This window comes from Lithobates pipiens, unplaced genomic scaffold (assembly GCF_037356315.1).
Source record: "Lithobates pipiens isolate NorthernLeopardFrog02 unplaced genomic scaffold, aLitPip1_a1.2 Scaffold_8, whole genome shotgun sequence".
NCBI lineage: Eukaryota > Metazoa > Chordata > Amphibia > Anura > Ranidae > Lithobates > Lithobates pipiens.
The window spans coordinates 507177292-507205043 of NW_027507903.1; the positions used below are offsets into that span (position 1 = coordinate 507177292).

Consider the following 27752-nt stretch of genomic DNA (forward strand, 5'->3'; position numbering starts at 1 on the left):
AATCTTCTCCTTAGTGTGCCAAAAGCTGTGATGCACTTCTTGGTGAACCATGTGAAGGACACATTACAAAGCGAGCTGGTGGGCCAGTTGTATAAATCCATGTTGCTGGATGACCTGCTCACGGAGTCTGAGGACATGGCCCAGCGCAGGAAGGAGGCTGCAGACATGTTGAAGGTATCATGTTGGCTTTCTTTGTGTTACCCATACATAAAGCCTTACTGCTGTGTGCTCTGTTTATAGTGTAGATTGCTTTGGCTAAGCTGACAGTATTAAAATTATTAATAGTTTAGCCCAAAACCAGAGTTCATTCACTTGCTCTGTCAGGCACCCATAAGCTGTTCCACTGCTTTTGTAGTCCAGTGTTGTCCTCCATCCAACTGCCTCATCCTGGTTCCACTTACTTGGAATTTTCTTCTATCTGTATGATATCCTCTGCTACCGAGGCAATAGCACCATAAGCTAGTACAGACATGGATATAAACCCTAAGACCCCGTTCACACTTGAGCGTTTTTCAGCTGAACGCACAAACCCTCAACAAGCAAAATCCCATTCATTTCAATGGCCCCTGTTCACATTTGAGCTTTTTGACGCCTGACAAAGTACATGGGATACTTTTCAGGCAGACTTGATAATGCTCAGCTAAGTGGGACTGTAGCCTTGGGCTACAGTCACACTTGAGCTAAGCTGTTTCTGGCATGCTTTCAAACGTGTTTATATGTATGTATGTATTTTTTTTTTTCCACAATGTGTTGCCCAAAAAAGTTCTGGAACATCATTTGGGGGACGTGCGTTGTGCAATTACAGTGTGTTTTGTTACGTAACAATCGTGGCAGTATCGCACTGCGATTGGGTTGGAATTAAGAAATCACGGCAAAACAAATTGTCGTCAGCACACAGGGATCTTAAAAATGGGTCCAAAGTTTTATTAGCAATCACATCGTTGCAGCAGAAAGCAACATTTAGGAGTCACGCAGGACCCCTTCATCAGGCATGTGACATCCCTGGTGTGCTGGTGACTATTTTTGTATTGACTTTAAACAGCTGTTGGTCACTACAGCACCCACTCATTTGCACAGCTATTTCAACAGGAATGTGTGCGTTGGGATTGGTACGTAAGAAATGCAATGCGAATGTGCCCCATATCTTGCTGCGATTCTGGAATTGTGGTTAGAATTGGTTGTTCTGCCCGCAATTAAAATGCCTATGTGTGAACAAGGCCTAAGAGAATGAAGTGGACACTGCACTAAAATGTAAAGTCTGCTTATTAGCACCTCCTTTTCAATCGTTGCATTAAAGCTGTAAAAAAAAAAAAAAAAACTGTGGGAAAATAGTTAAAATGCTATATTGCAGCTTACCAGTCCTTAGCCTAAAGGAAACTAATGTAACCACCATATCTAATGAAAGTTTCTGCAAGTCCAAAAATTACCTGTTGATCCTGCCAGAAATTCTGTGTACTTAAAGTGATTGTAAAGGTGTTTTTTATTTAAAAAAAAAAAATTCATACTTACCTGCTCTTTGCAAGGGTTTTGCACTGAGCAGCCTCCTCCTGTGGTGCTCCTGGCCCCTCCTCTTCTTGAATGCACCCACCCGGAGAACCAATGGCTCCTGCTGCTATCAATCTCTAATGAGGACCCAAGACAGCATCTGGAATGATCGGACTCTGGGGGATTGCCGCAGCACAAAAGCTTTTTCACTTTCATGGAATGCATGAAGGTGAAAAACCGTGAGGATTTACAACCCCCTTAACATCCTTTGCTTAAACAGGAATGTCCAACAATGCAATGCATTTACCAGTTCCTTTATGGGCTAGAGAACCTCTCCCACTAACCTATTGAGATAGGGGAAGGTGTTCTGTAGTCCTCTCTTGTGGTTGCAGTGCTACTCTTTCATAGATACAGTGAGGGAGTGAGTGTCACCCGAGGACAAGAAGTGTGTTACTGGGAGGATCATCAGCTGAAAATATTGGGGGGATACAAAGCCTAAAAAACGAATGCAGCCACCACATCGGGAACAGTAAGCTGCAATAGAATACATTTTTGTTTTTTGGGTTTAGATGCACTTTAAATCCAGCAGCCTTCTGACAGATCAGGTGACACTCTGGGGTTGTCCTCTATTTGGCTTGTGTTCTGATATCACATGCAGCTAAAGACCTAAACATTCCTCCATACTGGTTTTAGGCTGTTTGTTCCATCCTTTTAGATCTCCTTCTTTCTTTAATTAATTAGGCACTTCAGAGAGCGAGTCAGATCATCGCCGAGATCAGGGAGACGCACCTCTGGTGACCAGAAGATGGACACACCAGACACTTCACTTGAAAACCATAGAGGAACCGCCAATTGTACACGGTAGAATTTTATTTATATAAGAAATCCCTTGTGTATGGGAGGATCGTGTCCAGGAGAAGGCCAACTGTACCAAGCAAGAAAACGAATATCTTCCACACAATAAATATATGTCCAGCTATTATTCGCCTCTCCTCATTTCCTGTTGTGATTCGAGCTGACCAACCATTGTGACCTTGGAACAAGAGCATGCTGGGAGGTCTAGTCACTCACCATTGCTCACATGAATATCTTTTATGGTGTTTTATACAGGACCTGTGCAGTTCTCTGGAGTAGTGTACGTTTGTTTTATCATTTGCTATTGCACTGACTGAAATATATTGAAACCCCTAAATATAATAAAAAAAAAACAAAAAAAATAAACTTCTGAATGTTTTTGGAGGTGTATATTTGGGACAGACATATTGTGACCTAAGTGGTCTGATGGCTTTGCTCCCATTCTGTCAGCTGTGTTAAAGTGTATCCTAAGGCCAAACATTTAATGGTGAGGGTTAGAATCCCTGTCAGGTTTTTGTCACCAGAACTGAAAGTGAGGAACATTCTACATTATTAATGATCCTTAGAAACCGTTCTGGGGACAGTTTTGTATAATTTTTTTTTTATTCTTTACGGAAATCAAATTCAGTTGGTAAAAGTGAACTGCCAATAGCAATTGGGGGGTTATGGATTGTTTGTGTCTAGCGTCCTACACCTGCTGGTAGCTCTGAAATCCAACAGTCAAAATCTAAATGTCTCCCCTGTGTCCTTCAGTAAACGGATGAGAAATGATAGTGTACCTGACACGAGTTTTAATCATTCCCTATTTAAAGCAGGGATGTCCAATCCTGGATGGATGCTGTGCTAGCGCAGTGGCCAACAGACAAGCCTGGCCAATGTTCGTATGGGATGCTTCAGGTGCTGTTGCAAGCATAGCGGCCACAGCAGTCTACATTGACAAGCTAGGCCATGTTTGCAATAGCACTGGCAGCAGAAATGCTGCATGTCCGAATCTGGGGTGGTGAAGATTTCAATTGCAACACCCCCCCCCAAAACAACCTACACTTATTTATATATTACACCAACTTATGAATTACCGAAACTATGAATTAAAACAAAGTCCAAATCAAGCCACAACTTTAGTATTGGATTGAATAAAATAAGTTTGAACCTCTGTACCTCCAATGAGATTTCCTCTTGCTTATACAGATGATGGTGTCCAACATAGGAAGTCATAGAAATCCATTGGACAAACAATTACAAAGATTTTTGGGGGGAGGGGCATTTGCATCATGTTTTGCATTACTGCTTGTGTTAAAGCACCCTTTCATTTGAATGATTAACACACCTGCACTTTTTTTTTTTTTTTTCTTGACCAGGCAGCTTACCACAATGCATAGAGCATTCATACCGATGCGTTGTGGTACGCTGCAACATTGTTGCTTGTTTTCATTTCATATGGGCATAGGGGGTGACATTAAAGGGGTTGTAAAGGTAAGTTTTTTCACCTTAATGCATTCTATGCATTAAGGTGAAAAAACCTCTGACAGTGCCAGCTCCCCTGTTTTAATTACCTGACCACTCGAAAGTCCTGCACTCGCCCCCCCCGACATCCTCTTCGCCGCTTAGCCTAGCCGTTGATTGGCTGGAGTGGATGGATTGAAAGCAGCGCAGCTATTGGCTTGCCAGCGGCTGTATCATGGGGGCGCGGGTATCATGGGGGCGCGGGTATCACGGGAGCGCGTTCACAAGTGCTTCTCACCATGTGAGCGAGCTTGCATGAATGTGAGAAGTACTTGCAGGGGGAAGCAGAGACAGCTGCCGAGGGACCCCAGAAGACCACGTTCGGGGCCACTCTGCAAAATGAGCTACACAGTGGAGGTAACTATAACATGTTTGTTATTTAAAAAATAAAAATAAAATTTATCTTTAACTCCTTTAAGAATGAATGGCAATGCACACAAACGTTATCACAGACAATAATGCAATGCTGATGGATGAGAGTAGAACTAGGGGAGACAAAATATGAACAGATTCAGCTTCAAAGATTGTGAAGAGGGTTCTTCCCAGTGGAATAACGCAAGAAAACTGACAGAGGTTCTAACTCTTCACCATTCTATCTAAATGAAAAAGCTGTATTGCATCATATGAATCCTTACATAAACTACATATTTTGAATTCTAATAATCTGCATTCATTCTTTTGTTTTCAATGACCGATTACCTCTTTTTTTTTTTTTTTTTTTTTTTTTTCTCCCTTCAATCTTGAGATGTACTTTTTTCTTTCCTTGGCACTTCTAGTCAGCTTGCACCAGGCTTTGGCCATTTTTTTTTTGTGTCATCTGACTGTTCATTTGTGAAGTTAAAGAAAGTTCTACAAACACTTAGAGGCCGCTGTATTTTTGTTTCGGGACAGCAAATGTCCCCCTCCCCAGAGCTGCCATACACTGTAATATACCTCTGTTCTTACCTCCTTCCTGAGGTGTCATCGGGGTTGTCATACAATAAAGGGACCTGTGACACATCAATCATTGTTTGTCTGCTTTTGCTCCCAGTCTATGTGTGAGAGAGGGAACAGTCTCTGCTTGTAGGCTTCAGCTGCCACTTCAGTACTGAGACTCTCTGTATGTTCTGATATGTCTATGTTTATCATTGTAAATAAAATGGTCATGCAGAAGTTTGTGTGTGTATCTGACTTGTGAGCTGCTGCTTTATCTTGCCTCATTTCTCTTCCTATGTGCTATCAAAGGGAAATTATAATGGTCACACAGTATAATGCCTAAAGCAGGACTCCAGGCAGATATAGCGTTGTATTCATTAATACATCATTAAAGCAGAACTCTAGGATTTTTTTTTTTTTTCTTTTAAAAATCAGCAGTGTAAATGGTAAATTTAAGTTAAAGCTGCTACCAAAATGACCTCCCCCTTCACAGTGCAGCTGTTAAAAAATAAATAAATAAAAAATGCAGCACTGGTCTCTTCCAGGCATTTGGTTGCTGGTGGCTTTCTGCACATGAGCACAAATTCCGCCAGCTTTTGATAGGTGGTCCCTGCAGTGACTGGTGGCATTTGTGCAGTAGAGGTGCTTATCACGGTGGTCATTTTGCCCTGATTACCAAATGGCACACATTACCTGTCCTGATCGCATTGCAGGAGAGGTGTTCCAATGCGCATATATACAGTACTGTGCAAAGGTTTTGGGCAGGTGTGACAAAATGCTTTAAATTAGGAATGTCTTCAGAAATAGAAGTGTTACTATAGGTTGTAAAGCCCAGTGCAAACTGTTGGCGCTATATAAATCCTGTATAATGGTTCATTTACTTTCCATTTTTGTTGAAAAAAATAAACAAGAGAAATCCAAATCAACTCAATATTTGGTGTGGCCATCCTTTGCCTTCAAAACAGCTTCTTCTAGGTACACTTGCACACAGTTTTTGATAGGAACTCGACTGGTAGGTTGTTCCAAACATCTTGGAGATTACATACCACAGATCTTCTGTGTATGTAAGCTGCCTCAAATCCTTCTGTCTCTCCATGTAATCCCAGACAGACTTGATGCTGTTGAGATCAGGGCTCTGTGAGAGACAAACCATCACTTCCAGGACTCCTTGTTCTTACACCGAAGATAGATTGTAACCACTTGCCACCTGGGCTATAGCCAATATACGGCTAAAATGCAGCTCTCCAAATCTGGGAGAATGTCCTGCATCAGGTGTGCTCTGAGACCGCTGTGTGCCCTGGACATAGATCACAATCAGAATGGCCCTTTACTATCTGATCAGATGCGTCCAATCACAGCTATCGCAATGAAAGTGCCTTGTATTCAAGTGGTTAATGACATTGGCTGTATGCTTGAAGTCGTCCTGCTGAAGAATACATGTGGGGCTAATTGCATGCCTCCCTGATGGTATGGCATGATGGATAAGTATCTGCCTTTATTTCTCAGCATTGAGGGAGACCATTGGTCATGACCAAATCTGCCACTCAACTTGCAGAAATGCAACCCCAAACTTTCAAGGAACCTCCACCCTGCTTCCCTGCAGACACATTATTGCACTGCTTTTACAGCCCTTCGTGAATAAACTGCATCCTGCTACAACCAAATATTTAGAATTTTTGATTCATCCATCCAGAGCACTTACTGCAATTTTTCTGCATCTGGTTTTGTAGCACCCTAGAGTTTAGGCAGGGTTGCTCCTCACAAATTTACTTGCCAGGAGTAGTTATCCTGGTTGATTGTTGGGGAGAAATCAATAGATCTCTAAGTTTTGGCCTTGTTGCTCTTTTCCCTTCTACCTTTAGGTGGTCGGGTACTTGGTGGTACTAGATAAGAGAAGGGCAACCCAAGGTCAGGTTATGGGTAAATGGGGTTTCTCAGCCAATGGGCAGGGGTTTTCTTTCATCCCTTGGCCTGCTGGCAGACCCTATATATTCAGGTGATCTATGTTCTGTGCCACCTGGATGGCTGTCTGGGTGGACATGTGTCTTATTGCCTGGGCTGCTAGGCCGGAGATGGGGCCTATCCTAGGCATATCTAGCTGCTAGACTGTCTGGGGGGCTATCCAGAAGCAAGAGACCAGCGCAGGATTGGGACTTCGGCTTGCAGTCAACCAGAGGTGACGGTTCTGCTGGCTGGAGAACCTGTCACAGTCAAAGGTAGAGGGGAAGTGGTCATCAGTAAGGGACTAGCTGCCTCATTACCAGGGACCCAAATGAGTAACTGAAGTAAGTACCGGAGCACCAGGCGAGGACGGTGAAGAGTCAGGGAAACTTCAGTGGTAATCGAGCCAGGGACCCAGCCAGTGAGGTGACGCTTGTAGAGCACCCTTGTGTGTCAAGCTAGGGACTGAGCAGGCTAGTATGGGTAAAGCTTGAGAGGTATCTAGAGTGCCGAGCTAGGGACCCAGCAGAGAAGCGGGAGTGACGCTTGAGGAAGATACCACCATGCTGTTTGAAGGCGCTCAAGGTATGTAATGACAGTGAATCTAGTGAGACCGGGCGCTAAGTGTATTGAAGAACTGCAAGGAACGATTGTAGTAAGAGTGAAGGAACTGTTAAAGACTTGCCATAGGAGACAGCATTCCTACACCTGCAGATGTGGCGTCTTGCTGGATGCCTTTCCCTGCATAGCTGGCTTTTTTATTGAAGTCTTGTAGTCTGCCTATTAATCTTGCAACTACCTAAGGGTGTCCTGGCCCTAACGCCCTCTCCCCCCAAAAAAGGACTGTTAAGAGAAATAAAACCTCTTTTTCATCCAAGAAGTGTCTGGTTCTCAACTGCAACTATTCTGCACCCACCATGCCTCACAACCCATTACATACAGAAGGATGTCAGCTATTCCTGGCGGCCCTGGAAGTTCTCATTAGACCAAAGGAGGCCTAGGACTTTGCTACATTTTTGTGAATAGGACATGGAAACAAGGTTAAGCAACTTGACTATGGCAGAGTACTAAACATTTCAAGTGACACAACAGCCACCAGCACAAATAACACTTTTTTTTTTTTTAATTATTCATTGTACTGTGGCTGGTGACAATTTGGCAAAAAATAAAATCGCCTATTTTAACTTTGAGACTGACTAGGACACCTTCTCTGAGCTTGTGATACAGGTAATCATCTTATACCAAATAGATGCAATGATTAACTAGGGACTCTATAAACTGGAGTTCCTGTAACAGGCACTATCTGACACTTGTATTTAAAGATGGCCATAAATGTCCATGGGCACATTCAGTGAAGACCCTGGTGCCAGGTTTATGTGCAGTTCAGTAAATAAGGCTCCCTTAAAGAGCTACTGCAGCTCCTGGTCAGACATGACTTCCCAAGTTTCAATACTGCCTTTGTGTATAGGGCCTTTGTGCTCCTGAAGGGAAAGCAGTACACATGGTTAGACTTTCTGGTCTTTCCTTCTCAATTGGGCCATAATTTTGCCTTTTCTGTTACTTATGTTAACAGGGCTAGGTTGCAAGCTTGATGCCCAACTTTTCTTCTTTCCCACACAGGTAGGGACCGGCCACAGTGAAGTCAGATTACAGCCAATTTAGTCTGGTACCAGGTAACTGGCTATGTGTCTTTGGCCATGGGGGCAAGCTGGAGGACCCTAACTAAATCCTCTGTGTAATGTATATGAACACCAGAGGCAGCACCGCCATGTCACACTGCTAACTGTTGAGGCACCAGGCTGCCAAATTGGTGAAAAGAGAAGCTTTGATCATTTGAAGCAGGCAATCAGAGGTAAAGATAGTGGCTACTGCATTGTTTGTGCCTAGAAGCATGTGTTAAGGAAGGGTTCTGCAACAACTGAAAACTGATCAACATTCTTCTCAAGCCCTAATCTGTGCAGCTCCACTGACCCAAGGCACCAGCCTTCCTCCTGTGCTCATCCAGACCACAATTTTACCTTGAAAGAAACTATTCCAAAAGGCAATCTCAGTGGTAAAATTCCTTTAAAGCAAGACTTGCTAAAGCATCTCCCTCTAAACTCACAATTTGACAGTTTTACCTGTAGATTGATTCAGGAGTATGGCTTTTTTTTTTTTTTTACACATTTTAAAAGGAATACCTGATGTGGTTCATCATGGCTCCTCTAAATGTGGGCTTTTATTACCAGTTGTGTACCCATGTATTCCAACCGATCTCCTTCTTAAGCAGTAAGTGACAAAGTACTTTTTCGGGACAGTTTTGTATATAATTTGCAAACACCCTCTAAAACTAAGCAGTCTTTTGCCTGAATGAAATGGGCCTTGGGGAATACAATATAAAAGCTGAGAGCCAATCTGTTAAAGCCATCTTTTCTAGAAGAACAAGAGTAGTACAAGTACTGTCTAAAGTGGAATTAAAGCTTTGTGTGTAATGGATTTAATCACAAGGAATATTTATTTTATTATTTAATCATTAAACAGACCCGTCTGCATTTTACATACCCAACCAACAGACATTCTCAAAGGTGAGACCTCAAAGCCCAACAATAGTAACGCCACACATTGTATCTTAAAATACTGTACATGAAATGCAGTAATTCCAGGCCTAAAACAATTATTTTTCATTTTATTTTAAGATTTGTTCAAATAAATGGTAATTAGTCTCTCTCATAGAATTGTGCTATTGTAGGTGTGGTTAGATTAGAAATGCTGATGAGATGTCTTCATTTGAGGGGGAAAACAGGATCTTGGGAAAGCCAACCCTGCTGCTTTCTGCTGACCCAACTGAGATTCAAACGAGTTCTAGGATAGGGTCATACAGCCCTCAGGGCAAGAATCCAGAATTGCGCCCATCCTCTCCCACTGTTAATATATGCTGTAGAATGGGTGTATTACCCTGCATCTATTTGTTGCCCTCTTGCTTCTCTGCACCCTGGGGCAGCTTCCACTCCTATCCTGGCCCTGATCTGAACTATGTATGGGCAGGCTCAGTGTGATCAATCAATAGGCTTAGGTACAACCAGCATGTAGGCTTTTTCATGCAATTATTGTCAGCAGCAAAAGCCCATGGTGGCAGGAAAATTGCTCCATCTATGGCTGTTTTAACTCCTTGTTTTGTGTTGCTTTAACCACTTGCCAACTGTAGGATGTCCACGGTTTGCAGTGGTTACACAGGGATTATACCTGCAGGCATCATCCCGGTATGACATTTTTCAGAGGCATATGCGTGGAGCTCCGCATCACCCTGGCCTAAAGGCACACAGAGCACCTGACTACAGCCAGCAGGATGCCACCTAACCACACCACCAGCTGAGGGAACACCCCCCCCCCCCCCCCAAGGAGCTGATACATGCCCAGGGGCTCGGCCAGACTAGACCTACAGCTGCAATTCAGCCAGCTCCCAGAGCTGCTTGATTCCAAGATGATGGCAGCAGCACACTCCTGTGCATACATGGAGGAGGAACTTACGGAGCATTCGGCTCATGACCCCCTGCAGACCCCTGGGGCAAGCAGTGAGTACCCGACACGCTGTGGCACCCTCCCTGGCCTCCACAGAGTCACTCGTAAGCCACATAATGGGGTCTGATGAGGCCTATTCGGCCTCCCCACACCAGCCTAAGCAGGGCAACTCGGACACCCTCATAAACACAACTGACCTGTTCAATAAACTGCTAGAATTACTCGACTGAAAATCAGCCTTAATGTCCCCTGTAATTTTAGCTGCAGTGGTGGTCAGTCCCCTAAGTCTAGGTGACAGGATGGAAGCCATGGAAAATAAGCTGGGAACCACAGTTGCCAGGACCAATCAAAACTCTGACCACATTCAAGTCATACAAGCACAACTTGACAATTCCCTGTCCAAGATCGACGATCTCGAAAACAAATCAAGAAGGTATAAATTCAGGATAAGGGGGCTCCCGGAGTCTATCCCAGACCTTATAGTAGCAGTCCAAGACCTCATTAAGGGCCTTAGCCCCGACATTCAATCGCATAAACTGGAATTGGACCGAGCTCACAGGGCCTTGGGGCACCCACCCACCCCTGAGAAAAGACGAGGCCCTAAAGTTTTTACCTTCAAATCCAAGACCTACTCCTCCTCCAACGTCCAGGAAGGAGAGAAACTTCTACTGGGACTGAGATTGATCACATTGGGTCCACCACAAACCCCACTGAACTCCCACTCGGGAGCCACGAAACGTCAAACAAATCCAACTTCAAGCGATCCAAGGAAGGCAGACACCCCTGATATTAAAAGAGGATTGAATGGTCACTCATCCTTTTCTAAACCTAACCAGGTTTTGGACAATGCTCCATTAAACTGTGTACCTTTCCACAGAACCACCATCTTTTCTTTCGCAAGTTGTGGCAGTTTGAACAGTTTATAACAGTTCTTGATACTTTCCATAAGCTCATCGATGATATTATAAACCAAAGAATCCCCATACAGATAGCTAGATCCTGATTACGATCCCAAGGTCCCGGGACTGAATCACTGGGGGACTCATCCATACCCCTATGTAACTGAGATTGGAACTTTCCCCCAAACCCCCTCTGACTACCCCACCTATTTTGTTTCCAAAACCCCTCCCATCACCTCCTCCAATCAATTCAATGAGGGTCAAGTACAGCTTTACTACTACATTAGATGAGTTGTAGTCGGATTTAAAGTTTTCAACTTTCATAGAGTTATACGTTTTGGTGTGTCTTGGCCGGGGTGATATGGTTATGCACCTCAATGGATATGGATTCTCTATGCCCTTTTGGTAACACCTCAACCTCTGTATTGAATCCACTGTACATTGTGTGGATAGCAAGTTTAGTACGCTTCTTCTGTCCATTGGAGCCCCCAGAGGGTTCCCTCCCCCCCCCCCCCCTTCTTGTCTCTTTTCCTTCTCCTTGCTTTTCCTAACCTCTTCTCTTCTTTTTTTGCCGACCTTCAGGATCCTCCTGCTGATGCAGCTCAAGCCTGGAAACACAAACCTTGCTGGAATCAGCAGCGGGTTCATGTCGCAACCAGAATACAGGGACCCGGAGGGCAGATGCATCCTCATAAAGAGCATGATAGATGACCAGTTGTACTCCCTCATCTCTTATGCACCCAATCGGGGCCAAGCTGCATTCTTTCATGCTATGCCCAAAACACTAGGCCTCATGGTAGATGAGACAGTCAACTCTGGGGGTGACTCAAATACTGCCCCTGATCAGGGACTAGACCAAATCAGACCCCCCCCAACTCATTCGCCCACCCAAAAGGAGTCTTAAAATAGTTAAATTGATATATCAACACGGTCTAGTGGATACCTGGAGGGAACTAAATTCAACTAAGAGGGATTATACCCACTTTTCCCCATCCACATCAGTCCTGCACTAGGATTGACCACATTTTTATCTCCACTTCTAAAACCCCAGACATGATCAAGTCCTCTATAAGAGACACAGTATGGTCTGATCACTCCATAGTACTCCTCTCCCTGAAAAGAAGATCTAGCCGTCCCAACCTCCTTTAATGGAGACTAAACAAATACCTTCTCAGCGACCCAGTTAGGGCCACAGAAATTGACAAAGCCATTAAGGAATACTTCCTCTTGAATACAACAGCAGAGGTATCAGCGGAAACTCTTTGGGCTGCTCACAATTCCACTTTTCGGGGCAAATTAATCCATTTATCTACGCGGGTGAAAAGAATACGATTGATATAGAAAGGCTAGAAAAATAATTGAATCACATGCATACTCTTAAAGAGGAAGTAAACCCTGATGGGTTTACTTCCTCTTTGTTTCCCTGCAAAGGTAAAGCATAATGGGCTACTATGCATCGCATAGTAGCCCATTATGTGTCACTTACCTGACACAGGAGCCAGCGATTAAAATAGACACCTCAATTCGGCTTGCATATCAGTTATCCCTAAACCACGCAAGGATCAAGGAGAGGTGGGAAATGACAGGCCCGTATCGCTAATAAATGACATGAAAATTTTGACCAAAATCTGCATAGCCTCCTTTATAAGTCTTTATATTCACAAAGACCAAGTGAGTTTCATTCCAGGCAGACAGGGCCCAGACCAAATTCGAAGAGCGATAGATATCAAATCAATTCTACATTCAGGATGGACCATTGGGACATGACAGGAAGGGTTACTCCTTTCACTTGATCTCCAAAAAGCCTTTGACTCGGTCTCCTGGCCTTACCTGTTTAACAATGCTTTAGTGCAATGCTGGGGCTTTGGTCAGAGATTCATGGGCTTAATGGAAGCATGGGTACGACTGCGAGGTTACTATTCGGATACTGTAAAAATAGCCAGAGGGACCAGAGAGGGATGCTGCCTATCACCCCTTATATTTGCTATAGCCATAGAAACCCTGCCAATTGCTATTCGCACCAACCCGGATATACAAGGGGGTCCACAGTCACACAAATGCACTCGGCGAACGATCTATTGCTTTTCGTCACATCGCCAATAACCTCTCTCCCAAACATTTGCAAACTGCTAGATCATCGTCATCACAGCACGACCCCGAACAATCCATCAGCTGACCCCCGTGACGCTGCGATACCGAGCCGGAGACGCTGGGAACCACCGGCGCCACCGGACGAGAACCCACAGCCAAAGAGGACAGCTTACCCCAGGGAGCCCTGTGATGTACCTGATGACCGTATAAACGATGTGCCTGATTTACTCCAATAGAGAGTGAGTGGATTACCTTGTGAATAAATACCTGTGTTTTATTAAACTGCTTAGGTTGGCGCTGTTTTTTTCTGTTTGTATAAACTGCTAGATGACTTCATTAGGGCCTCGGGTTTAAAAGTTAATCTCAGTAAATCCCAAATTTTGAATTGAATGTCCCGCCATAGCAGAAAACCTCAAAAGTTCCTTCCAATTTGAGTGGAGCAACTCTACCATTCGATATCTAGGAGTGGAACTCCCCCTGAGGGTGGAGCAACTCTACTCGGTCAAACCCCCCCCCCCCCCCATGTATGATAAACTCGGTACAGATCTTAAAGTGGAAGTAAACTCCCCTATCGTTTTCAGCCAAGGAAGCTGCCATCTTTGCCTCTGTTTAATCTTCAACTGCTATGGTGCTGCACATGTGATTCGTTATGACACCAGTCATTGGATGGTTTGATAGTTTGGCTGAGAGCACAGCCAATGTGCAGTTAGCATTCCCGGAGTGCTTTTTTTTTTTTAACTGTTTAAATCCATGGGTTTACTTCCACTTTAAAGGTTTGGCACTCCATGACTTATCCTGGCTAGGGAGACTAAACGCAGTTAAAATGAAACCACTTCCCAAATTGCTATATCTCTTGCATTCATTCTAGCGCTAAAAATAACACCAGTTCAGGACAGAAAAAAAAAGTCCTGCAAGCAGGGTCTAAACCGTCCCTGTTATTGAGATCAATGGGCAGCGCTGCCAAAGCGCTTTGGCAGCAGCGCTTTTAACCCCTTGTTAACCCCTTCTTTGGGGTTAGAAACCCCGCTCTAGCCCGCACAACCCCGGTAAAGTGGCTGTGCTACCAATGTGAAGGGGGTCTTAATCTCAACACCGCACACCTGCAAAAGGACTGTGTGTGTTTTTGTGCATTGCAGGAATGTATACAAAATTGCATGCATGCATTTCTGTAATGCACACATGTCTACCTAGGGCAGGGGTGATAAATTAAAATTCAAGGAGGTCCGGTCAATAACATTTTCTTGCACTCTAGATCTAAATTGCTCACTAATATAAACATAAAAGTAGGTAAATTCAAGCCAATAAAATAAAACCACCTTACATAAGCTGGTCCCCATCAGAGTCTTCCCTTACATCAGTTGCCCTCATCAGAATACCCCATTACATTAGGTGCCTCCTTACATCTGATGTCCCCACCAGAGTGCCCTCTTACATCTGGTGTCCCCATCAGCGTGCCCCCTTACTTCTGGTGTCCCCATCAGCGTGCCCCCTTACATCTGGTGTCTCCATCAGCATGACCCCTTACATCTGGCGTCCCCATCAGAGTGACCTCTTACATCTGGTGTCCCCATCAAAGTGCCACCTTATTCTGGTGTCCCCATCAGAGTGCCTCCTTAATCGGTATTTGCTGAAAATGTACTTCACTTGAAAAATGCCATGGAGCTGGGATGTAAAGCAAACCTTACAGAAAGAGACATTTCTTCTTACAAACTGACCAATGAAACCTTGTAAAGTGAAGAAATCAGAATCTGCAGCAAGAGATGTGGGGGACACCAAACCTCCCTTGGCTTGGTAACCTTCACAGCCAGTCCATTGTGATGGATTCTCGTTTGGCTCCTCGCTATACTGCTCCAGAATGTGCTCAATCTCCAGCAGTGGAATGAATGTGAAGAGCTTTAGGAAACTGCAAAATGAAAATAATTACACTCCAGGTCACACTAGGGGCAATTTCTAAATATACAGTTGGTGGGCAGGTGCAAAGTGAGGGCTTTGCCACAAGAAATAACAAAATGCTGGATGTAAATGCATCTTTTCCAATTCATTTAAGTCAATGCACTCTGACTCTGACCTTGTAACCACCCCTCCTTGATTGTTAGCAAGAAAAAACACCATCATTTACTAAACACAAACTAACAATATTTCGCCTTTAGAAAATCAAGTGCCTTTTAAGTTGTTAAGTTGCTGTTACTTACGTTTATAGCAATGGGGCTCAATTGTTACAATAAACAGCGCTGTTTAAGCACTTTCAGACCGGACCATTTTGCTGGCTTAAGACCAGACCACTTTTTGCGATTCGGCACTGCGTCGCTTTAGCTGACAATTGCGCGGTCGTGCGACGTGGCTCCCAAACAAAATTGACGTCCTTTTTTCCCCACAAATAGAGCTTTCTTTTGGTGGTATTTGATCACCCCTGCGGTTTTTATTTTTTGCGCTACAAAAATAGAGCGACAATTTTGAAAAAAACACATTGTTTACTTTTTGTTATAATAAATATCCCCTAAAAATATATAAAAAAAACATTTTTTTCCCTCAGTTTAGGCCGATATGTATTCTTCTACATATTTTTGGTAAAAAAATAGAAATGAGCGATTATTGATTGGTTTGCACAAAAGTTATAGCGTTTACAAAATAGGGGATAGTTTTATGGCATTTTTATTAATAATTTTTTTTTTACTAGTAATGACGGCGATCAGCGATTTTTATTGTGACTGCGACATTATGGCGGACACATCTGACATTTTTGGGACCATTGTCATTTATACAGCAATCAGTGCTATACAAATGCACTGCTTCCTGTGTAAATGACACTGGCAGTGAAGGGGTTAACCAGGGGGTGGCAGTGTAGGGGTTAAGTGTTCCTAGGGGAGTGTTACTAACTGTGGGGGGGCTGGGCTTTGTGTTAGTGAACACTGATCTCTGCTCCAATCACATGGAGCAGAGATCAGTGTCACTTGTTGCTAGGCAGAACGGGGAGATGCTGTTTACAATGGCATCTCCCCGTTCAGCCTCCCCGTGAGACGATCGCGGGTATCGGCGATCAAGTCCACGGGACCTGCGACCGGACTCACGGGGGTCCCGACGGTGCACACGCAATGCCAGGGCGGCATATAGAAATGGACATACCTGTACGCCAATATGCCTGCCCATGCCATTCTGCCGACGTACATCGGTGTGTGCCAGTAAGGAAGTAGTTAAACACTTCCCAACCACTCCATAGCAAATTTACGGCTACAGGGCAGCCATTCTTTTGGGTAGGGGATGCGCCACTTCTGCTATGATTAGTCACAACAGAAGCCGTTCAGTGGGTGCTGGCCAATGGATGTCCGCTGGCACTCGCTCATCGTCGAGGAGAGGCTGGACTGAGCTCTGCATATGTAAACAATGCAGAGATCTGTTCTGACGTGATGGATTTTTTTTGAAACACCACATAGTACACACATAAACACTGGTTAGGCACACATTTAACCCATTGATTGCCCTAGATGTTTAACCCCTTCGCAGCCAGTGTCAATAGTACAGTTACAGTGCATATTTTTAGCACTGGTCACTGTATTAGTGTCAATGGTTCCCACAGTGTCAGATTGACCACCGCAATACCGCAGTTCTGCTAATCGCCACTATTACTAGTATATAAAAATCTAGTATACAGTATATCCTATAGTTTGTGGATGCTATAACATTTACACAAACCAATCAATATATGCTTATTGGGATTTTTTTAACCAAAAATATGTAGCAGCCTAAATTTTTGAACAAATTTTTTAAAAAATGTTATTGGATATGTTTTTTAGCAAAAAGTAAGAAATATCGTTTTTTTTTTTTTTTTTTCAAAATTGGTGGTATTTTTTTGTTTATAGAAAAAAAAACACAATGGTGATCAAATACCACCAAAAGAAAGCTCTATTTGTGGGAAAAAAATTACATTCATTTAATTTTCATTTGGGTACAGCGTTGCATGACCACGCAATTGTCAGTCAAATGGCCTGGTCATGAAGGGGGTAAATCTTCCAGAGGCCAAGTGGTTAACAATCAATTAGGCCAAAAATTCATTTTCTAGTCTGAACTAGGAAAATGATAGTTTGTAGCATCCACTTTACAATATCAGTTCTGATGTCTTATAATCAAGAAAAATGCTAGTTGATCTGCAACAATAACTTTGTACACTAGATGGCGTCAAGAGGTCAAAGAATTATAGTAAACCTGTATCAAGAGAGTAGCGGCTGACATTTCTACTTTCCAAAAACAGGTCCCCGCTGCTTTGCTTCCCCTGCAAGCCAAAACCCCCTTTGGATCCCCCTTTGTGCCATGTCAGGTCTCCTTTGCCTCCTGTTCACCTGACATGCCATGTTTCTGAATCTTCTGATGATAGTCTGTTATTCTGTTTAATACAGTGATGTGCCTGTCAATATGTCTTCATGACAGATGCACTTTGGTCCCTCCATGACATATCTGTCATCTGGTGTCAGTATGGTGTACTTATCGTTTTGTTCTGTGCACTGGTACCCTTGTGACATGACAGGTCTTCATTCTGCTATGACAGGTCCTGCTGTGAGCACAGCACAGTACAGTGACTGTCAGTCACAGCTCTCCACTCTGCTCCTCCAGTGCTCACTGGTGAGGCAGGGAAGGGGTGGGATCTGCTGGCTCAGACTCTCAGATGCACACTGAAAGGCGGAGCCAGCAGTAAGCAAGCAGTGGGGTGGATCCCAAACATATTGTCCATCAGCTGAGAGTAGACAATAGCTCTGCTACAAGCTCACTCTGAGTCACGGGAGAACAAAAGTGCACTCCTGTGACTCATGTACAGCCAGAGAAGCTGTGGTCATACTTCTCTTTTAGGGGTGGCTCATTGGCTTGCAGGGTGCAATTGAACCACTCTTTCATGTGTGCTCAGATAATACATACAACAGCCCAGAGGAATACAATGAAGTCATGGAGGGACGTGCATGCGCTCCGTCAGAGTGCACTGGCTGGTGGAAAGCACTGAATTTCTGGCAGGATCAATCTATTTTTTTTGCACCATTAGGTGCAAAAAAAATAGATTGATCCTGCCAGAAATTCTGATATATTTACCAGACCAAAAGGTTCTGATTAAAAGAAGTTGATTAATATCTACACTGTAAGGATGATCTTGTATTGTCATAACTGTATGTGGCATGGCAAGTTATTTAAGGACATGACAGGTCCTCATTGTGTAATTAATTTTGCATGTGATCCTGATGTGCCAACGTTCTTAGTCACCCTGTTTGACTTTTTGTATTAGGCAGTCCAGTGACCCACAATGACCATTCAATGAAAAAGTGAATGCTGGTTGTTATAGGACAATTCACCACTAATGAGAAAGGTGAGCACATTTAAATTACATTAAATTAAATTATGACCATCATTATGTCCCCATTATAAACAGCAAGGAAATTGCCAACATATTTTTTGTTTGTTGGGTGTTTTAGACAGGATACAGCCATCTCAAGGGTGACCACTAGCAGGTCAGGGCAAATATCATCTGACCAAAACAGAAAATTCAAAAAGATCCAGCATACAGATGGCAACTCCCAAGTAGTTACAAGGAGGCAAAATCCTACAGACCGAGAAAAAGATTAGTAAAGGAACTGGAGAAGAACCCAATCTTCATTAGTGAAGCCTTAAAGATCTAAACCTGTCTTGGGAGAACAGCAGAAGTCCTTTTAAGGGTGCACTCATCCAGGGGGTGCCTGTGTGAAGCTTTGCGCACACACCGGGATGGAAAATATTCAGGATCAGTGGGCTATATCAGCTATATTGACGTGATATTGGTAAACGTTTAAGGAAGGTCCTCCTTTCTGGTACAATAATTTTCATTGAAAAAGTATAACATCATGACAAATGTTCACCCACGCAAGGGCGTAATTCAATGAGCATAACGATCATATAACATTAACAGGTGGGAAGTCCACCTTTCAATCTCTTCCAGTCAACCAGGCTACCAGAGTTGATGGAAAAGTAAAAAATTCTGGTCCAGTTTGTAGCTGTATTAAATTTAAAAAAACTAGCAATCATGAAGGTTCCAGTTGCCCAGGGGAAATGAGGATTCGGTTCACCTCTGTTCCTAGCAAAAAAAAAAATTGTAAAAATTAAAATCAGGTAATCTGTGCCCAGTGCTAAAAAAACAACCACGGGAAATTGAAGTCGTGCAAGATGGTAAACCTCCAATCAATTATATTATTCATAAATCTGGGAGACTGGATGCTCTGTAGGTTTATCAGACATCTACTTGTTCCAAATCCTCCTCAATTCCTCTACCAGTTTGAGTGCCTCCCCTTCAGTCTGTACATCTCCCCCAGGGCATTCACAAAGGTCTTACTGTCTGCAATAGAGATGGGAAAAATTAAGAACTTCCACAAGGGAATATCCATCCTCTGATAGAGAAAACCAAAGGTGCTTTGTTAGTGAAGTCTCTTCCAGGAGAACAGTGCCGGAGTATCCTTGGTTCTTCGTAACTGACTAATTGTTTTCGGATGGAACATAATCACATCATACCCCAGCTAGAAAGGTTGGGGGATGCATTTAAAAGAGCAGGCTGCTCAAGGTCATGGGATGTTAAGCTTATGAGAGGCATAGTATTGAATGCTCTGTAGTGTTTAAAGCACTTGTCATTCACTCCTTTTAGAAAGAGGAGCAAGATTTGTACTGTGCCTAGACAGTAGTGGAAGGGTAGAATTCTTAGGTTGTCAGTGGAGCTTCCTTTATCAACAATTGCAAATATACAATTTTGGCTTAGGAGGCAGCCCTAGTGCAGCCTTTCTCATCTTTTCAACACAGAGGAACTCTTGAAATAGTTCTCCGGTCTCAGGGAACCCCTGCTAAAAATTAGAATCTCCTACTCTTAAGCATTGAGTCACCACTGCCACTTCCAGTGATGACGGATTTGCTCTCTCTTGGTCAGTTTTGCCATCCAGCTCCAAGAGAATACTTTTTGATGGCATGGCAGTTGGAAAACGTGTCTACCTGGTCAGTGCAGGTAGTGCCTACCTTGTGTCAAACCAGAGAGGTCGTCAAGAATAAGACTAACCAAAGAATATGAGAAAATTATGGAGATCTCACACAACAAAAGCCTGGAGCCCTTTATCACCAAAACCAGCCAAGGTTCTACAGTTCTTACAACTGGGGCTGAACAGGGGCCTAGGTTAAAATATGTTTAAAGTTCAAAGTCCAGCCTTGTCTGCACTTCCAAGGGTTTAAGAAGTTCTTAACCCTTTAGTAATGCAATTCTTAAAAGGCTTGCATGAAGATATAGACCTCCCAGGAAACCATGGTTCCCTATGTGAAACTTGCTTATGGTTCTCATTGCTATCAAGGCCTCATTTCTATCCTACAGAATTGGCTACACTCTGCAATCTAACCCTGAAGACTGTATTTCTGGTTGCTACAACCTCTGCGAAAAAGGGGTGTCACAACTGCAGGCTTTGTAATCAAGGAGCCTCACTTAACATTCGACCTAGACAGAATAGTCCTAAAACTCCAGACTGCTTTTATCCATGGGGTGTCAATTTACCATCTTCCTTGGTTGAGTGAGAGAACCACATCCCCTGGATGTTGCGCTAACACTGGTAACCTGCTTGGCAGCTACCTTTTCATTCAGGAAAGCAGAAATCTGTACTTGGTTCTAGCATGGCTTAAGGCTGGGTCAGTCAGCATCAACAAGCTCAGTCACCTTCTAGATTGTTAAGACAATTAAAAGAGCCTACTCTTCACAAGGCCTTCCTATTTCAGAGGTCTTAAGAGCACATTCAACTAGGGCAGTGCCAGCTCTGTGGACAGGTCAGTGCTGAGTCTCCTGAGGCTATTTCCTGGGGCTGTGGAAAATGTTATTAATGTATGTTGTCAGCTGCCCCCCCAGTGTCAGTTTTGCTGCAATACACTCATGTGAGGGTATTCGCACATACAGACGTTGGTGGAAGACCATTGGATGCGGAAACCTTCCCTTTGACATGGCGGATCTGTTTGCTCTTTTAAGGTTGTTTGTTTATGCCTCACCAAGGAACTGGCCACTCCATGGCGACCGCATTTAAACTCCTAAGTAAGCAGATCGGTGTATTTGGGAACCATAGTATAACTATACGAAATTATGGCCCACTGGGCTCGCATCACTGGTAGCAGTGGGAATGTGCACGCGGTTGTGTTCAAAGCCATGTGCTTGCCACATGGTTTTGCACACCACCATCTGCACACGTCACTACTGTATTTCTGTTTGAATATATGCATGTGTCATTTGTTCTTTTGAATGAATACAAGTGTCTGATTGGCTGATTCTGAAGTTAGCAGCCTCTTTTGTTATCAATGCGTTTAGTATAAATAAAAGCCACTTGGCTATTTTGCTCAGGATTGACACTGAGATTGCTGTGATACCAACAACTGTTTGTGTTACTTGAAGAGAAAGAAGGGCGCGCTTTCCCGGCATTATATAAGATGGCTTTTTGTGCTTTTAAGGGCAAAGAAATTATATGCCTATAGGGAGAAGTTTCGATTTTTCTGGACACTAGTCAGCAATATGGTCCTCCCAGGACACCTTCATTTCACTTTAATAGGTGAACTCGTCTCACGACTGTAAAATTTGGGAAATTCATGGTGCATTCTTACGCTACTGATGATTACAACAGTTTTCTTGCACGCTCCCGTATGGCAAGTTAATTCCCATGTGTATGCTGCCATGATGCACCAGGAAAATGGAAAATTGTATACTCACCTTTCTGTAATTTTGCTTTCCTGGTGCATATTCATGGCAGCATACAGATGCCCATCCAAATGGTGAGTGTTACAGAGGATGCTGTGAGCCGGGTCTGTCTGTGATTTATAGTTAACCAGTCCTAGCAGGTTGTGGGGGCGGAGTCACAACCCATGTGTTATGCTGGCATGAAGATGCACCAGGAAAGGAAAATTACGGAAAGATGAGTATACAATTTCCCGTTTTCCCAGGGCTCTTAGCCCTTGTACACACGGTCAGACTTTCCGACAACCAAATCCGTCGGCTTTTGTCCGACGGATCTTGTCCGAAACTGTTGCATACACACGGTCGGACAAAGTTGTCGGAAAATCCGATCTTTCAGAACGTGATGACGTAATTTCGTTACGATGGGACTACGTTCAGGCTAGTAGCCAATAGCTTTGATGTAGGAATTTGATCTGAGCATGCGTGGCACTTTGTCCGATCGGAATTCTCTACACATGATCGGAGTATGTCCGATCGCAGCAGTTTGTCAGAAAATATTTCCGGCAAGTTGGAAAATTTGGTCCGACGGATATTCCGACGGAAACAGTCCGATTCATACCACACACAGTCGGAATATCCGACAAAACGCTCCGATCGCACACATTCCGACGGAATCTCAGACCGTGTGTACAAGGGCTTAAGGTGATCAATGCAGGAATGAAATGAAAGTGGTAACAGTGTTATTTTATTGTCTTGTTTAGTTTTTAATATGAGGACACTTTTTATACTTTTATAATACAGGGACACCTTTATATATATAATTTTTGGCATAATTAAATCCTGCATGGTAAATGCATGGTTGATAATTGTGATGATGCATGAATAATGTGTGGAGTATAAATGTAATTTCATTGTGAATTAGTTTTTTACAATGACAATACATCTTATCTGTCTGTCTAAATCCAATTGAGAATCTGTGGCAAGACTTGAAAATTGCTTTTTACAGACGCTCTCTGTCCAATCTGACAGAGCTTGAGCTATTTTGCAAAGAAGAATGGGCAATTGTCACTCTGTAGATGTGCAAAGCTGGTAGAGACATACCCAAAAAGACTTGCAGCTGTAATTGCAGTGAAAGGTGGTTCTACAAAGTATTGACTCGGGGGCTGAAGACAAATGTACCCCACACTTTGCACATATTTATTTTGTAAAACATTTTGAAAACCATTTTCATTTCCTTCCACTTCACAATTATGTTCCACTTTGTGTTGGTCTATCACATAAAATACATTTACATTATTGGTTGTAACATGACAAAATGTGAAAAATTTCAAGGGGTATTGAATACTTTTTCAAGGCAGTGTCGGTGTGACAATGTTGAAAATGGGATAAAGTACATCTAAAGGCTTCTGTGTGGCTGTCTAAACATGTCTCAAATCCAGGTACTACAGCTGGAATACATGAAGCTAATTTCATCTGGAATCCACTCCGTGGGTAGCCACATTGGTCACCTCATATCCATAATCCTTTGACTGAAACATCAAAAGAATTGGGCAGAAAATGCCCAAATAGTGCCTGCATCCAATCAGATAAAATGTCCGGCTTAAAATTATTGAAAAGGATGTTCTTTTTCCAATTTAAAATAAAAAACATGTTATACTTACAAGCGTAGCCCAATTTTTTTTATATTGTGAAAGATAATATTACGCCAAGTTAATTGATACCCAACATGTCATTCTTCAAAATTGTGCCCGGTCGTGGAATGGCGACAAACTTTTACCCTTAAAAATCTCCATAGGTGACATTTAAAATATTCTATAGGTTGCATGTTTTACGTTACAGAGAAAGTCTAGGGCTAGAATTATTGCACACACTCTACCTATCATGGCAATACCTCACATGTGTGGTTTGAACACTGTTTTCGTATGCGGGTGCTACTCATGTATGCGTTCAATTCTGCACATGAGCTCAACCAGACGGGGCACGTTTAAAAAAAAGTTGTTTTCCTTATTTATTTAATAAAAAAAAAAATTAAAAAAATGGTGTCACTTTTATTCCTATTACAAGGAAAGTAAGCTACCCTTGTAATAGAAAAAAGCATGACAGGACCTCTTAAATATCAGATCCAGGGTCAAAAAGACCTCAGATCTCATATTTACACTAAAATGCAATAAAAAAAAATGAAATAAAAATTTGTCGTTTAACCACTTGCTCACTGGGCACTTAAACCCCCCTCCTGCCCAGACCAATTTTCAGCTTTCAGCGCTGACGCACTTTGAATGACAATTGCACGGTCATGCAACACTGTACCCAAATTACATTTTTTCCCCCACAAATAGAGCTCTCATTTGGTGGTATTTAATCACAGCTGGGATTTTTATTTTCTGTTAAACAAAAAAATTGAAAATTTTGAAAAAATGTTTCTCCTTCATTGATATGAGCTGATGAGGTGGCACTGATGGGCACAGTTAAGGCAGCACTGATAAGATGGCACTGATGGGTTACACAGATGGATGGCACTGATAGGTGATACTGATGGGAAATCACTGTTGTTGAGGTACTGATTGTGGGCACTGATAGCAGGCACTGTTGCCTATTGCTAGGTGGCACTGGCAGGGGGCACAGGTGGGCACTGATATTTGGCAGCAGCTTGCCATGAACAGGACTAATGTCCCTCTCACAGCCGCCAGTGATTGGCTTTTCTCTCCTAAAGCTGTCAGCGTGAGGAGAAAAAATTGCAGGTTCTGTTGACAGCACATGATCAGCTGTCTTTGGCTGACAGCTGATCACGTGGTGAGGGGTCAGGATCGACCCCTTACTCCGATCTGTGATCCAGCAAGTCTTATAGACTCACTGATCACTGGGTGCGCAGGCCGCTCGGGCACAGGACGACAGCAATAGACGTAGTCCCGGCAAAGCAGGACATCATTCGGCTATAGCGCGGATCTCAAGTGGTTAAAAAAAAAATGGCCCTTTAAGAGCAATGGGCAGACGTGACATTTTGATGTTGCTTCCGCCCTTAAGTGTCATGGAGATGGGTGGGGGCCAACTTCCCCTCACTCATATTTTCATAGCAGCACTACGAAAATAAGGATGGTCACAGAAAAGGGCGAAGTTTAGAGGGGAAGGAAAGGTTGATCCAAGAATACCATAATGTCACAAATTGCAGGTGCCTGTCATGTAGGCCGGCAGTCAACTCCTCCTTTCGCATGACCGCTAATAGTGGGATTGGAGGTCTTCTTCTGGTGTCTGTTTATCCGTGCACATGCTGCTGAGAGGAGAAATTGGAGGATGCCTTTTTTGAGCCTTGCAATGGACCCAGCTAAACAGTTCTACTTCAAGTTTAGTTTGTTTCAGTAAAGGGTACTGTTAATGTTACAGCATACAAAAGCATTTTAGATAATTGTGAATTTTGTGGTAACAATTTGGGGAAGACCCCTTTTTGTTCCAGCATGGCTGTGCTTCTGTGAATAAAGCCAGCTCCAAAAAGACATGGTTTGGCGTGGAGTAACTCAAATGGCCTACACAGAGTCCTGACCTCAACGATACTGAACACTTTTCAGATGAACTGGAATGTAAGTCAGGTAAGGTTCTGAATTCATATCAGAACACCTCACAAATGGGCACAAATTCCCACAGACACTCCAAAACCTTGTGGAAACCCTTCATAGAAGAGTGGAGGCTGTTGTAGCTGCAAGGCTATGGTTTTGGAATGAGATATCCAGCAGGCACATGTAGGTGTAATGGTCAAGTATTTACAAAGTTTTTGCTACATAGTGTATATCTTGCTGGAACTCTTTTGGCCTGTCTTAACATAATGAGGAACAAGTAAAATATGGTAACTTGGTGCACAGTCTTACCACAGTTATTACTCAATAGCCACATCCTGTTTACAGCTGCCAAAGTTAGCACTGCTGAATATATTACAAAGAAACACTACTAGCTGACTTATTAACCACTTTCAGACCGGACCATTTTGCTGGTCAATGACCAGAGGTCTTTTTACAATTTGGCACTGCGCTGCTTTAACTGGTAATTGCGCGGTCATGCAATGTTGTACCCAAACAAAATTTGCGTCCTTTTTTCCCCACAAATAGAGCTTTCTTTTATAGGTATTTGACTGACTCTGTGATTTTTATTTTTTGCAATATAAACGTAAAAAGACCGCAAATTTTGAAAAAAAATATGATATTTTCTACTTTTTGTTATTAGAAAAATCCAATAAACTCAATTTTAGTCATACATTTAGGCCAAAATGTATTCAGCCACATGTCTTTGGTAAAAAAAAAAGTCAATAACTGTATATTTATTGGTTTGCGCAAAAGTTGTCACATCTACAAACTAAGGTACGTTTTCTGGAATTTACGCAGCTTTTAGTTTACGACTGCCTATCTCATTTCTTGAGGTGCTAAAATGGCAGGGCAGTACAAAACCCCCCCAAATGACCCCATTTTGGAAAGTAGACCCCCTAAGGAAATTGATAAGAGGCATGTTGAGCCCATTGAATATTTTATTTTTTTGCCTCAAGCGATTGAATAACACAAAGTTGTCACTAAATGATATATTGCTCACACATGCTATGGGCATATGTGAAATGACACCCCAAAATAAATTCTGCTGCTTCTCCTGAGTACGGGGATACCACATATGTGGGACTTTTTGTGAGCCTAGCCGCGTACGGGGCCCCGAAAACCAAGCACCGCCTTCAGGCTTTCTAAGGGCGTAAATTTTTGATTTCACTTCTCACTGCCTATTACAGTTTTGAAGGCCATAAAATGCCAAGATGGCACAAAACCCCCACAAATGACCCCATTTTAGAAAGTAGACACCCCAAGCTATTTGCTGAGAGGCATGTTGAGTCCATGGAATATTTTATATTTTGCCACAAGTTGCGGGAAAATTACAAACTTTTTTTTTTTTTTCACAAAGTTGTCACTAAATGATATATTGCTCACGCATGCCATGGGCATATGTGAAATGACACCCCAAAATACAGGGATACCACATATGTGGGACTTTTTGGGAGCCTAGCCGCGTATGGGGCCCCGAAAACCAATCACCACCTTCAGGCTAAGGGCGTTACAGTTTTGAAGGCCATAAAATGCCAAGATGGCACAAACCCCCCCCCCCAAATGACCCCATTTTGGAAAGTAGACACCCCTAAATTTAGTAGTACACTAGTGAGACTAGGTAATAAATGGCGGGTGCCCTGAAACTATAAAAAAATAACTAACCAACCAGCGTCACCTGTAACAGTTATATGGTGATCACTGGTGAAAGGGTTAACTAGGGGGCAATCAGGGGGCTTTATGCGGTAGTATATGGGGGTCCCTGGCGCTATAAAAAGCTGCGGCGAACCTAAATACCTACCTGCCTAACTAGCGTCACCTGTGACACTAATACAGCGATCAGAAAAACGATCGCTTATTAGGCTGGGTTCACACTGGAGCGATGCAGGAACGCCACGAATCCGCGGCGGGTTCCCGCATCGCATGCCTCCCGGCGGCAGTTCACACTGCCCTATGCGAACTGCTGGGAGTGTCAGTGAAATGTTAATGACACCCCCAGATCAGTTCGCATATCGCAGTGCGATCTGCAAACTCGGATCGCATGGTGTGAACACCCATGCGATCCGATTCTGCTGCGGACCAAAAAAAGGGTCCCGTGCGAATTTGCGGCGGGTGCGGCGCGAATTCAGCCATACTATCTGTATGGCTGAACTCGAATCGCACAGAGATTGGATGTGATTTGCACTGCAGTGCGGTGCGAATCACATCCGTTCTCATAAACCGCTGCAATGTGAACCCAGCCTTAGTGACACTGGCGACGGGGGGTGATCATGGGGTTAAACCTTTATTGGGGGGGGTTAGGGGGGTACATTA

At 43.2% G+C, this 27752-nt stretch overlaps 1 protein-coding gene across 5 annotated transcripts in view; it reads left to right on the forward strand.

Annotated features, from left to right (window-relative positions):
* The window catches only part of DNM1L (dynamin 1 like), a 98973-nt gene extending 93284 nt beyond the window's left edge, over nucleotides 1-5689 (forward strand). For all 5 annotated transcript variants that reach the window (XM_077469324.1, XM_077469327.1, XM_077469329.1 and 2 more), the window contains 2 exons: nucleotides 15-174; nucleotides 2227-5689. In XM_077469324.1, the coding sequence (XP_077325450.1) occupies nucleotides 15-174; nucleotides 2227-2283 (217 nt within the window). In that variant the 3' untranslated portion in view covers nucleotides 2284-5689. The remainder of the gene's footprint in view (nucleotides 1-14; nucleotides 175-2226) is intronic.
* The last annotated feature ends 22063 nt before the right edge of the window (nucleotides 5690-27752 follow it).